The sequence below is a fragment of the Abrus precatorius genome, unplaced genomic scaffold, assembly GCF_003935025.1.
Source record: "Abrus precatorius isolate BTA unplaced genomic scaffold, Abrus_2018 Scaffold10, whole genome shotgun sequence".
NCBI lineage: Eukaryota > Viridiplantae > Streptophyta > Magnoliopsida > Fabales > Fabaceae > Abrus > Abrus precatorius.
In genome coordinates this window covers 7,559,251-7,572,878 of record NW_020874292.1, presented here as the reverse complement: position 1 = coordinate 7,572,878, position 13,628 = coordinate 7,559,251, and the positions used below count along the sequence as shown (strand labels likewise).

General features: G+C 29.2%; 1 protein-coding gene across 3 annotated transcripts; it reads right to left on the bottom strand.

Annotated features, from left to right (window-relative positions):
* Positions 1-5,289: 5,289 nt before the first annotated feature.
* On the bottom strand, positions 5,290-10,777 carry LOC113848234 (GTPase-activating protein gyp7-like). 3 transcript variants are annotated; one of them, XM_027477671.1, is made up of 6 exons: positions 10,056-10,447; positions 7,864-7,999; positions 7,724-7,773; positions 7,119-7,176; positions 6,918-6,979; positions 5,312-6,827 (listed from the first exon to the last, which is right to left on the bottom strand). In XM_027477671.1, the coding sequence occupies exons 1-6, from the start codon at positions 10,217-10,219 to the stop codon at positions 5,732-5,734; spliced, it is 1,566 nt and encodes a 521-aa protein (XP_027333472.1). In that variant the 5' UTR covers positions 10,220-10,447; the 3' UTR covers positions 5,312-5,731. The 3 variants fall into 3 exon arrangements, with proteins under 3 accessions (XP_027333455.1, XP_027333472.1, XP_027333463.1); XM_027477654.1 differs by having other exon boundaries at positions 5,290-6,983; positions 7,123-7,176; positions 10,056-10,777; XM_027477662.1 differs by having other exon boundaries at positions 5,312-6,979.
* Positions 10,778-13,628: the final 2,851 nt, after the last annotated feature.

The window sequence follows — 13,628 nt, the reverse complement described above, 5'->3', positions numbered from 1 at the left end:
ATTAATAATAATAAAATTTTAAAAATCACTGGATGACAATCGAGACATAATATTGACAATAGACTCTTCCTATGAATTATCCTTCGTGTTCTAAAATAATTTTCTTAAACTAACGGTCATTGAATAATTTCACTAAATTTTAAAATAAATATGTATTAAAAACAAATAAATTTTAAGATACAAAATAAATTTATTAAAATGAAAAATATTAAAGAGATACAATAATTTAGTTCTTCACTTAAATTATTTTTAATTAATGTATTTTATTTTCAATCATTTTTATCTAAATTATAAACATATCGTCTATAAATTTTAACATTTTTCTTTTAAGAAATAGAGTTTTGCAATTTAAAAGTCCTCCATAACCTACAAATTAATTCAGACTAGCCTAGACAACTTAGATCAACAATATTAACCATTTTTATTGTTTGCTATGAAATTTTTGTACATTTTATATTATAAAAAAGAGGCATATAAAAGAGCTTATTCAAACTTTATGAAATAAAATTATTATTATTTTATAACTTTTAAATTATTTTAATAATTTATTGAAAAAATTATCAAAATATTTTTGAAGTGTTATCATAATAAATTTCAAATAACATACATGAATAAGATTTTATTACATATGTATTTAATTAAGTTGTTTGTTTAAAAGTATCTAAAATTCAGGACTACAACATGTAATTAAATTTAATTAAATAAATTTAAAAATTCAGTGCGCTAATTTAAGATATTTTTGTGTTCACACTTCACGGGTGAAATTATTTTATTTAACAAAAAAATTTATATTCAAACCTTATCGTGTATAATTTTTTAACACGAATTTTTGCTAAAAAAATTAAAAGTATGTCTTAATTTTTTAAAGGTGGGGTTCTTTGAAGTACTAACTGATGATTTTGTAATATTATTTTTCTAAAAATATAACAAAAAAAAGAAAAAGTATAATTGTCAATCGAAGTAACTGAAAACTGACTTTGAAATGTGTATACGAAAAAAAATGTTGTAGAAATATCAGTCAACAAAATCAGGCGCAGTGATTTTAAAATATCAAAAAGGAAATATTTAAGTGAGAAAAAAAAAACTACATCAAAGAAAATTTATTATATAAATCTATCCAACCCTTGGACAAATGTTGATACCTGATAAATTTTTCCCCGTTTGATTATCTTCTTTTATTATTATTATTTGCATTCAAAATTGTTGAATTGAACTGTTATGTATGAGATCAATCCTCTACTATATAATAAGAAAATTTTTCCTTCTCAAGTACATAGTTAAATTTGGTTATATTTCATTGTATTAATAACCAAATTATCAGCATTAAATGGGGTAAAATTTAATTGTTTTTAAAATATAATGTTTCAAAAGAAAAAGGAATAACATTATCTTGTTCTTGTTTTATTTTTTCATCAATTGCCGCTTTGAGATCCGACAATGGAAAATAAAAAAGTCTCCCAAAATGAATGTGTTGCCTTCCATAATTTGTCATATGCATACTATCTGCAATTCCATTGCTGCTATGAAGGCCTTTTGTTTGTTGGGCAGAACCATGATGCAACATTGTCATGATGAAGCTTTTAAAAATGGGACAATATTTACTTTATATATTTTTTATGTCAATTTTTAATTAAAATTAGAGTTATCTTTTGACAATTAATATCAACATTTTATATCCATTTTTATTATATTAATTTTTATGGTAAAATTTTAATTTTAAATAAAAATAATACAAAAATATCTAAAATATTTAGTATTGTATCTAAGTCTTATTTTTAGAAACATCACGTTTTCAATGCACAAATATTTAAGCTAACAAAAAAATTTAAACTTTTTTACTCTTTTTATATAAATCTCTTAATCATTAAATCAATAATATTTTTAAGATAATAAGTATAATATATTTTATTTAATATTTAAAATAATAATAATAAAGTATAAAAAAAATCTTACCAACTTTAACACGATGGCATATTTAAAAAATAAATGTGTTCTAGAAAAAAAAAGAATGTTCTTGGCATATTTAAAATTTCTTACCTTTTTGGTTTATAAATTTTATTAATTATTGAATAAAAATATTTTTTAATAATTTCAAGACAATAAATATGATAACTTTTATTTAATATTTATTTTACAAAATTAAAAAATTATTGAAAAGATACATAATAAAATATAAAAAAGAACCTTACCATTCATAGTAATTTTATCCCACTTTAATAAAATTACATATTTTAAAAAATAAATGTAGTCCAGAGAAAATATTATTGGCATGATATCTAATAAATTTAGTAATTTATAGCGTTAGTTATGAAGATAGGGCATCTACAGAGCATATTATTAAGTGTTTTGTTAATTTTAATTTTTAGATTAAATTTAAGCATTTATAAATAAAATATTATGAAAAATACATATTTATTATATTAAAACTATAAAGTATAATAATTTTTAATAAAATTTTATTATTATTAATTATTTAATTCAGTTCTCAGAGCTAAAGTGATTTTTTTTCCTTTTATTAATTGGGGTATTGACGTGCCATTGTAGACCTTTCTTGAAAAATGAGAAGTATGGAAAGGGGGAGAAAATAAAAAAGGGCACACAATCTTCTGAGGCAGTTTTACCTTTTGAATCTTTGGGTGTTTTGGAGGTCATTTTCGTCATCTACCACAATTATGAAAGAGATTCCAAAGAATAAGCAGCGAGTAGAGGGTTAGCCATGTCTTCTATGGGATAATTTAGATTTTTTTAATCAAATTACATAAATTAATAAAAATAATTAAAAATTAGTTTATTGAAAAATATTATAACATACAATTTTATTCTTATTTAACAGTCCAAGTCTTGATTGGGACATTTTTATAATGGCAAGGCAAAAGGTATTAACTTTAGTGAAAACCAGCAAGCTAGACTCCAAAACAAAAGGTGAAAAAATTTAAATACTTTATTACTAAAGTCTAATTATTGGATTTCAGGGAAAAAAATGTTATTTAAGGATATGCTCAAAATGAATAATGACAAAAAAATTTCACAACCTTCTGAGTACAATTTTCCTTCAGTTTTCTCCTTTATTCCCCTTTTACTTTTGGACCTTTTCATTTATGGACACACTCAAATTATAGAAACCCTCACCAGTTTGGTCACTGTGATGGTCTTACTATGCGGGCCGTGGCCGATGAATAAAGCTGGCATTCATGTTTATGGTAGATCACTCTGTCAAATAAGAACAGAATGTACTATTTGCAGAGACTACTACCAATTACCAGACACGCACTAGAGTGAAATTGATTTTAGAGTGAAATTTGAATAAACTATCAACTTCAAATGTAATACTAAAAAGTGGAATTCTTTTTAGATTCACGTTGAAACGATGAAACATGGATCCAAATTTATTTTAACAGTAATTATACCTTGTGCTTTAAATTATGTTTACAAGTATTTCAACATATTTCGAAACGAGCACTACATTGTTTGAGTCCCCCAAAATTGCATTGCCCATGTGCTCAGTGGAGGTTTATTGCTTACATTAATTAATGTTATTAGTTGTAATTTGTCGTGTGTGGATATTCTTGGAGTAGCTAGTAAGTTCAAAGAAGTATGTGTGTATAAGGTTTTCTCTTGAAATGTTGGCGATGGCAACTTAAGAATCAAGTCTTCAGATATGGGATCGTGGTTAAGCATCCCATTCCAAAAGCAAAGCCAAGACCATTTATGAGGAAAGGAAATATCCTCGGTCGTATATGGCAAATAAATTCATTCATACTCAGTTACGGTCTTAATCGAAGGAACCCATCAAGTGCATGTATAATAATAATATACAACACGTATCAGATACTAAAAAATCTTACACAAAATGGTTTGATTAAAGACGAGAGAGAGAGGCAGTCCAAGTAATTAAGATACGACAAAATTTATCTTAACTTTAAGGGTAAATAAAACCTTATTTTGTTTTATACTATATTACAAAAGATAATAAAATTATAAATAAGTTAGCTAGGAATAATATTTTCAATTTAAATTACAGATTTAGTTTTTAGTTAAATTTTAAATTAAAATTTCAATGAATTTAACATTAAGCTAACTTTGAATATTAGGACACTTTTTACTTTCCTTTATTGTTTTACTACTTCAACTAACTAGTTAGAATGTCCCCGACATGTAGTACATTTCATTGATATAATCATTTAATAAATCTATCCATCTCTATTATATATACTTGAGTCTTAACTGTTGATAGTGAGGTAACTAGTGATTTCACTCTCTCACATAATGTTACATGATCATATTTTGGTAAAAATATGCTCTCTTTCTTCACTTACATTAAGAATGTAACTTATTCTCTAGAATGAAAGTTTACAATCTTATTAATTTTTTTACGTTGTTACATATAATAGTCTATTTTTTAATAAAGAAATTATCTCTTTAATATAATAAATTATTTATTCTTATAATAAAAAATTTTACTCTTTTAAATTTATAAAAAAAATGTTAATATACTATTAAATTTTTATTTTTTTAAAAATTCTTATAACTTGTAATAAAAAACATTCACGTTAATTCTTAATTTTTTGGTAAGTATATTAATTCCTAATTTATCATAAAAAATCGTTCTATAATAATCTAAAACAAAATAAAAGATTTGCTAATCCCATTTTCAATTTAGATTACATTATTGAAATTCTTATAAATGACTTAATAAAATTACAAAGTTGAGAATTATTTGTACATATTTAAAAAAAATAATAATAAAATATAAGCAAGTTAGTAAGAAATGGTATTTTCAATTTTAGATGTATTTAAAATTAAAATAGACTTTGAATATAAGGCACAGTTAAATTTGCTTTATATTATTTTACTTAAATTAACCAACTAAAATGTTATTAACTTACGTCCCACTACATTCATATGATCATTCATTAAAAAATATTAAGAACTTTTAATACTATTCTTTAATTAAAATTAAAATTTTATTTTAATAATAAATATTAACTTATAATGTTAACCTTTATTATCTAGATTATTTAAATAGAACACTAATTTGATTGATAAATAATGGGGGGAAAAAAACTAAGCGTAAATTTTATCAGCCGATGGAGATGAAGGCGAGAGGGATTTGGGATTGATATTCTTACGGTTGAGTGCGTTACCTTTGAAGCAAAGGGTTGGGCTGTTAAGCAAAGCGGCGTGGTTAATTTATGTAGTGCTAATCAGTACCCCAAAAGGCACAAGCAACAGAATATACGGAAGATATCCCTTGAACCCACACAGGAGATGCAACTTGGTCAGCAAAAGAGTCAAAAGGAGTCGCGAGTTCAGATTCAGTCAAAAAGGACAACATTCATAATTGTCGACAGTATTTCAGCCTCTTCTAATGGTTACATGCACCAACCCACCCCTGCTTTTCGCAAAGGTGCTCCGAGATGTGTCTCAAATCAGAATTAAAAAAAGAAAGAAAAACAAAGAAAAGGAAGGAGCCAACGTGAAAAAAAAAAAAGAGGAAAAAGAAAAGGATGGCATCTAAATCTAGCCAACTTCAATCCCACATTAGCCAACATTGTCCAAACTGAGCCTTGTAAATAAGCAGTGGCAAGTTTCAGTAAGCAGCAGGCTTCGCTGTAATATAAACTCAGCATGTGCAGTACTTACTTTTAGATACGGAGGAAAAGTCTGGCAGCTTCAAAGTAAAGATCTTTTGACGATATTATAAACTAGTTTGCTTATGCATCAACTGTAGTCAGCGGAATGATGTGTCTATTTTCATTTTGTCATGAAGGGTAACCACCAAGTTATGGGCATCATCCAACAGCTTCCAAACATCAAGGTGTCCTGACATGCCATTGCATTCCTTAATGATCTCGTCCATGCTGCTATATTTCTCAATAATCAATTTCCTCTTCTGTAAAACGGAAGCAGCTATTGCATAAAGCAGTAAATCGTCCGTTGGCGGAGCACGCTGCCTAATTCTGCTCCATGCAGATTTCCCAATACCTGCCCTGATAGCCGCTTGATCAGCCCACATTACTTCCCAAAGGCAAAGAGTCTGTTCAAATGTCAACTCCCTTCTAAACAATACCACCACCATCCTATACACAAAAAAGCAATCCTCGGCCTGTAGCTTCTGCAAATGCCTAAACAGGTGGGCATCCTTAAACTTGATAATTTTTGCTACTATATCAAGTTGCCTCCTAATACCCAACTCATCAAGCCTGAAATTCTGCCGAGCCTTCTTCATGAATCCAACAAAACACCAGAAAGCCTCGTGATCTTCAGATACAACACTAACTATAGGAGATAGCAGATCACTCATACCCTGGCAGTAGCCAATTTCAGGGTCATATAGAGCATATGCTTCAAGAATAGCAACTAGTCGAGCAGCATGGAAGATTCTACTGGCATCTAGGTGACCGTAATCCTTCAAGCCCACAGCCTCGGCAGACCGATGTGCCCTACTGTCTGGCACAACAGCTTGAGAAGGGGAGTATGGCATCCATTCTGCATTGGCACGTACTGCATCAAGTCGGATGATTCGTTGCCATGTAGCAAAATCTTCGTTACTCCATAGTTTTGATGGGACTTTCATTTGGGAGGGAGAAGAATTTTCCTTAGAAGTTGTCTTGGAATTGTTCTCTTCCTGACCATCAACAGAAGGAAATGTTTGAATTACCTCAGGACCTTCCGAGGAGTCTGAATCAGTGGAATAGGTATCCAGCACAGAGGCATCAGCATTGCTGATATTAGGAGCATCATCTCCTTCCAACAGGGCACCAGATGGATCATCTGAATATTCAACATCTGGGCCCCGTTCCTCACTGGATAGAGATTCTCTGGCACTCGTTGCATCTTCTGAACTTGGAGAACCATAATCTTGAATAATACTGCCACCATCTCCTTCGTAGCTGATTTCACCTACTTCGTTTAACTTAAATCTCCCATATCTGTGCTTTAGCAGTTGCCGGCACTGTCTCCGAAGTTTCTCATACTCCTTTCTGTGTTCAAAGATTTAGCATAAAAGTAACATTATGTTAAACTGAACGGAAGAGAGAAGTACAAACAAAATAAAGTTTTAAATACTGGATAAACACAATGGATCAAGCATGGATTTCGCAATCCAACATATATACTTGCCTATTTTGAATCCTTATAGCTTCTCTTTCCTCTTTGGTACTGTCCAAATCATAGCTGTTTAAATGAATATGTAATCAGTAACCATATAAAAGTTTATCACTCCAAATCAAAACATACAGGAAAGAACAGGGAACAAAATTCTAATGACAAAATAAATAAAGCAGAAGGTAATCAATATCCTTCCTCGTGCACAACATGAAGCAAGGTATCAGGTCATGCCAACCAGGCAATGCAGCACAGACACTTGTAAAAATCCAAAAGAGGAGCAATACACTTCAAATACTAATGGGAAATTTCAAATTGCTCCATGTGTCTATCTAAGGTTCCGTAATCCATACTTTCTAGATCCCATGTATGTAAGAAATTAAATATTAATCATTATTTAAAGGGTTGTGCAAGCCAGTGCCCTTAAAGCATTGGTTAAGGAATTGAAAGTGGAAACTTTCCGTGGGAATTGTGTTGGGTATCATAAAAAATCATGGAGGCGGTATATTGATTATTTTGACAAAAAAAATTGCACTTTTAGTTACTTGGCCCACTAAGGGAACTGGTTAAGCATTTTCTTTATTTCAAAATAAAAAATAAAAGATAACATTCTTACACTCCAAGTAGGAATGGCCAAACTTCAGCTCTAATACTAGGATCAACACCCTGCATCAAATATTTATAATGTAATCAATTTCAAAGAAAAAGACCAAAAACAAAAATTTAAAATCTAGATAAACACATTAATAAACTCACTCCACTGCGAACTCTTTTCAGGAACTTAATTCCTCCATCGCGAATTCTTCCTTCTTGAGTAAACAAGCTCTTCCACTGCTGAGGTGAAAGGACACGTTTTCTTTTCCTGCGTGACCATGGTGATTTAAGACGACCCCTGAAATTTTGCGACAAAGAAATATTCATTACTACTGATTGTCCGAGTTTTAGAACAGAGAATAGGCACCAAACAATCATTTTATGAGAGTGAGAAAGTACACAAAAATATTCTTCCCAATTAAAAGAGCATCACAGTGCTGCAGTGTAACAGATAAATTTTTTCAGGCCAATTGCAAATTTCTTGTTTTCCAATGGAAAAAATTGAGTAAACATATACAAGTTTTAATAATATGAAAATACAAATCTATGTGCATGACATTCGGCGTAGATTTCAAACAACATCATTTAATATTTGCTGATTATGGAATAAAATGCTTTTATGTAGAGCTACTTATTTCCTTGATACTAAAATAATTAAGTGCATTTAATGCTAAAAACCTACAACTTCATAGATAATATGGTAATATGCAGCCATAAATTTACAATTGAAAAATGAAAATAAACTACATCAAGTTTGAGAATGATAAACCTATAATCACATATCAGCAGAAGGGGCACGCGAGTTAAGCCATCCTGACCTGACTTTCAGTTTTTATTTTTTCATGCAAGGCATTGTTTGTTCCTATTATGTAGGGGTTTATGGAGTCAGTCTTGTAGTGGTCAGGCTTAGTGGTTTATTGCAGTTATTTTTTAAATTATAATAATTCAGACCAGGCCCACTACACCCGGTTTTCAGAGTCAGTTAATTAGTTTTTAGGAAGTCAGGGGGTAATCCTAGTCTACATGAATTCCATGTTCAGTTTGTACTACAGTGGAATATAATTTCACAAAAGCTCTCGGGAGATTCTCCTTTGGCCATTAATTTCTCTTGGGATGAGATTCTTTCTCTGGGAAAATTAGTAGATTAATTCAGTTACTCAATAATTTATAGGATAAAATAAAAAATATTAAATTAATTCAACAATGGAGTTCTTGGCCAAGAAGCAGTTATGCACTGACTTTGATAATACATGTTTGTTGTTTTGTGTGCTGCTAAATTTACACAACACAGCCATGGAAAATTAAAACAGTTGATTCCAAATCCCAACCACAAGAGTACAGCATCATCACTGTTTGTTTAAATTTTTAACTTCTGTACTAAATTAAATTATTCTGAGGGAGGAAGGAACCAAACTATTCCAAATAAAATTTATGGCATGCAATTCTAAAAAAATGAAGACGGCATATAAAAAAGTGTCCTTGAAGACATCAATATCTCTGAGATATATAGCCAGACGAAAATCTAGAATATTAATCAAAAATGGTAATCCTCGACGCAGCAGGATGATTGACAGATTACGACTACAATATACTTTCTAATCTTCTTAGATGTAAAAAGCTTAATTTGGTCTAGAAGATATTTTTTCAGTCTCCAAATGCATGCACTCACTTAATATACTCTAGCACAGATTACTTTCCAGCTCAGGAAGAAACAAGCAAGATAAACAGGGGTTTTGATTTTGATATCTGATCAAGTTCACCATTCAGTTACATTTTCCCTAAGGGTGGCTTTGATATCCTATTTATTTGACATAAGAAATGGAATAAGAGGATAAATAGTTCAAAGCAAGAGGGAAGGAACTTCAGGTTGAAGAAACCTCTCTCTCTCTCTCTCTCTCTCTAACACACACACATACACACACACACACACACACACACACACACACACACACACACACAAAAGAATACCCCACCCCACCACAACCAAAAAAGAGATCTGTCTCCCTCTCACTGTCTCGTCCTCCTCAACCCTTCTTCTCCTTTCACAGACAAATCAGGATTCTTTTTTATTCTTAAAAACATCGTAATCCGAACAAATCAACCAGTTAAACACATAATAAGAGCGAAATGCTGCCGAAGAAAGAGACCCAAAACAGAAACATGGAAGCGCGAAGCACAAAAACGCAACACACACAATCTGATCAGCCTAAGCTGACACTGATAGCAACATTGGGGATGCCCAGAAGTGGAGATCTGGCACGAAATAAACAGAAAAGTAATAGAAATCTTAGCGCTGAATAAAAACAGTTATTAAAAAATTGACGTGAGAACAAGAGTATAGTAGAAGAACTCACCGATCAGAGGACGAACAAGAAGCTGATGAGGAAGAAGTGACAACAAATAGAACCGATCGCAAATGGATCCACGACGATGACGACGACGACGATTGCGACGACGATGAAGGAGAGGAATTCGAAGACGACGAAGATGAATTATTACTTCGTCTAAGGGGATTCATCTATAAATTCCTTCTATGTACACTTTTATTTTACTTATTTGTTTCCTTTCAGTGTAATAAAATCGGAATCGAAAACAGTGTCATCTAGGCCTGAGCGAGCTAGGGTTTCGCGATTGCTATGCTCTCTCTAATTTGTTCATCTGAGAGCTCTACGGCTTTTACCTACTGGCGCCGTAGAAGATGACGGCAACGATAGCGAGGCCAGTGAAGGCCGTGAAGTGCACCGACGGAGTGGACGACGTCGCCACCGCGGCCATAAGGGAGAACCTGGCGCCGGCGCCGCCGGAGATGAAGGGAGTGTAGTTGTTGGTGTTGAAGTGAGTGGATACGACCATGGAGGAGAAATGGTCCGTAATTACCAGAATGCCCTTTCTATGGTTCCTCAATTTTGTCCTCCTCAAGAGAAACTGGTTTGAGAGAGAATAGAAAAGCCTTCAAAATCTCTCTGTGAAGTGGCGCAACCACCTTAAAGAGAGAGAGAAAGAGAGGAGTGAAATGGAAATAGAAAAGAAGGAAAGGAAGAGAGGGGGGAACAAGAATCTAATCTATGCTAAATCTTCAAAACAGCTTTCGCCCTTTTGCTTTCATAGCGGAGGGGACTCAAGGGTGCAAGTGTCAAACGCTGCCGTTTATTTCCTAATCACATCATTCAAACTTCCAAACTAACTAAGCCATCTTTAATAATATTTGTTTTTGGCTAAAAATTTGTTTAAATTTAATAATACAAGTATAATTTATAATAAATTCATTATTTATTATAAAAAAGATAAATTATATAACAATTTATCATTAAATAATATTTTTTTAATATTGTCGGGTATTTTAATTGGTTCTTAATAAATTGCCTACTAATACATTGCAATAATTGCGTCAAAAAACTTTATCTCAGGTAAGGCAATTAAATGTTGCATACCTGAAGATGTTTGTGGTTCGATTTAGTTTAATTTTTACTCAAAAATTATCTAAATTATGCATGAAAGTAACATGTGGTATGATTTGCTTCAATTTGAATATATTTTGAAAATTGAATAGTAAAATATTGATTTGAATAAATTTTATTTATGTATTATTAAATTATTTTATTTAAAAAATATATTTATTATTATATGACTTTTAATTTATTGTTTAATTTAGAATAAGTAGTAGCTCAAAAATTAAATGAGTATGCAACAAATATAAAAAAAATAGAAAAAAGTATGTTTAAAATAATAATTTTTTACAAAATCATTGATAGAAAAAAAAATGAAAGATATTCAATTGTGAAAAATAAGAATCTAAAATAAATAAAAGTGATATACAATATATTTATACAATATTATGATAAAATTGAGTAACAAATTATTTATATTTAAAAATTAATATAAATTTATTATAAATGTTATTCAGTTCGATTTTAAGAATTAAATTCAAAAATTAAATTGAACTGCAACATAAAATACTATTTTTTATTTTATCAATTTTCAATTTTTAAAATTAATTTAGCAGTTTAAAAACACTTGCGTTGGTTCACTCGTGTAGTTTCTTTGGCCATTGTGTAGACAAGTGATAACTGTAATAATAGTAATCAAAGTGATATTTAGAGGTGTAAATAAGTTGAATTCAAATTAAGAAATTAAAGTTTAAGATTGGTTTGTGAAAAAAAATGCTCAAATTTTTTAAATCAATTAGATTTAAAGTTTGAACTTAATTAATTTTTTAAAAATTTTAACTTGATTTATTAGCTTGTTTATAAATTTTTTTAAAATTATTAATAAATTTTATGAATTTAATATTTAATAAAAAAATTAAACTAGAAATAAAAGCAAAATAATAAAAAGATGTATTTTTATATACATGCAAAAAAAATTAAGGTTTAAGATACCTTTTTATTATAAAAATTTAGATAAATAATATACATAACAACAATAATATAATAATATAAATTTTAATTTAATATAATAAAAAAATTATAATTATTTAAATACATGTGTATATATGTGTGTGAGAAAGAACTCATGAGTAATTATTATTATAGTATTAATAAAAATGATAATAATTATAATAATAGTAGTAATAATAGTAATTATAGCAAGAAATACTATAATTATAGTAATATCAATAGTATTAACAATATTAATAAATATCACATTATCAATAACCAACAATAGAAGTAGGTAAGGCAATTTTATTTATATTAAAATGAATTGAAAACAAATAACAACTATATTTATTTAATTGAAAGAGGAAGCTTTAAAACAATATTTCATTATTTCTTTATACTGTATTTTTATTTTTTGTTCGTGTCCAATTAAAATGAAGTTCCACAGCATCTTCTTCCAATTCAACTCGCGCTATTCCTACAAATTTCATAAATTAAGGAAAGGGATGTACTATTAAAATTTTACTTGAATATATCATAGAAAAATTTCTGAAATTAGTTTTTAAAGTTTTTTTTAGATAAATTTCAAAATAAAACTCATAAATAAAATTTTATGTAATAAGATGTTACTTAATATGCATAAAATTAAGTTATTTATTTGAAAGTATCGAAAACTGAAGACTATAATAGTTAATTAAAATTAATGAAATAAGTTTTAATAATTTTATAATTTATCATGTGTGTGTATTGTACCTTTGGTATTTGACTTTTAATTAATAATTGTAGTTCTATATTTTATCTTATAAAACACGCTCTTAATTTCGGGGAGTCATTGATTAGGACAACACAATAATAGTAATTGGTAATTAATAACCCAACTCAAACATTTAATGTACCGTTAAAAACATGTTGAATTTGTATATATATAACACCAGTCCACCACCGACTTGTCCAACTGAATTTCATGTCACTTTTGAAAACATGTGGTTATGTAGTTGCTCTGTAGTTAGGTTAAATTATACTATAAGATTTTTACTAGTTTTATGCAATTAGCCAGAATAATATTTTGGAATTGCAGGCCTAAACTTATTGGGTGGGGTTCTTTGAACTACTCATTCATGATTTATTTTATTTTGATTTTCTGAAAAAGAAAAGACAAAAGGACAAGTATAATTGTCAACTAAGTAACTAACAACTGACGTTGAATTGAGTATACCAAAAAATATATGTTAGAAAAAAAAAGATTTGATAGAAATATTAGTCAACAAAATCAGGCGCAGTCATTATAAATCATCAAAAGTAACAAGTGAAGTGAGAAAAAAAAAACATTTAGATCAAAGCAAATTTATTATTTAAGAAAATTATAGTATTTATTTAATTTAAAATTCCAGTCATTAATTTTAATATCTGATTAATTTATTATATAAATCTATTCAACACTTGACAAATGTTGATAGCTGATAATTTTTTCCCGTTTTATTATCTTCTTTTTTGTGGGTTGTATGTTAAAATTGTTGAATTGAACTATTATCTGTGCAATGTACGAGATCA

Excerpts from the sequence above, each read along its gene's own strand:
- LOC113848234 (XM_027477654.1), bottom strand. The coding sequence starts at position 10,219 with ATGAATCCCCTTAGACGAAGTAATAATTCATCTTCGTCGTCTTCGAAT. Across the intron at positions 7,177-7,723 it reads TGGCCATTCCTACTTGGAGT|CTATGATTTGGACAGTACCA; the intron begins GTAAGAATGTTA and ends TCATTTAAACAG. Across the intron at positions 6,984-7,122 it reads GCTATAAGGATTCAAAATAG|AAAGGAGTATGAGAAACTTC; the intron begins GCAAGTATATAT and ends CTTTGAACACAG.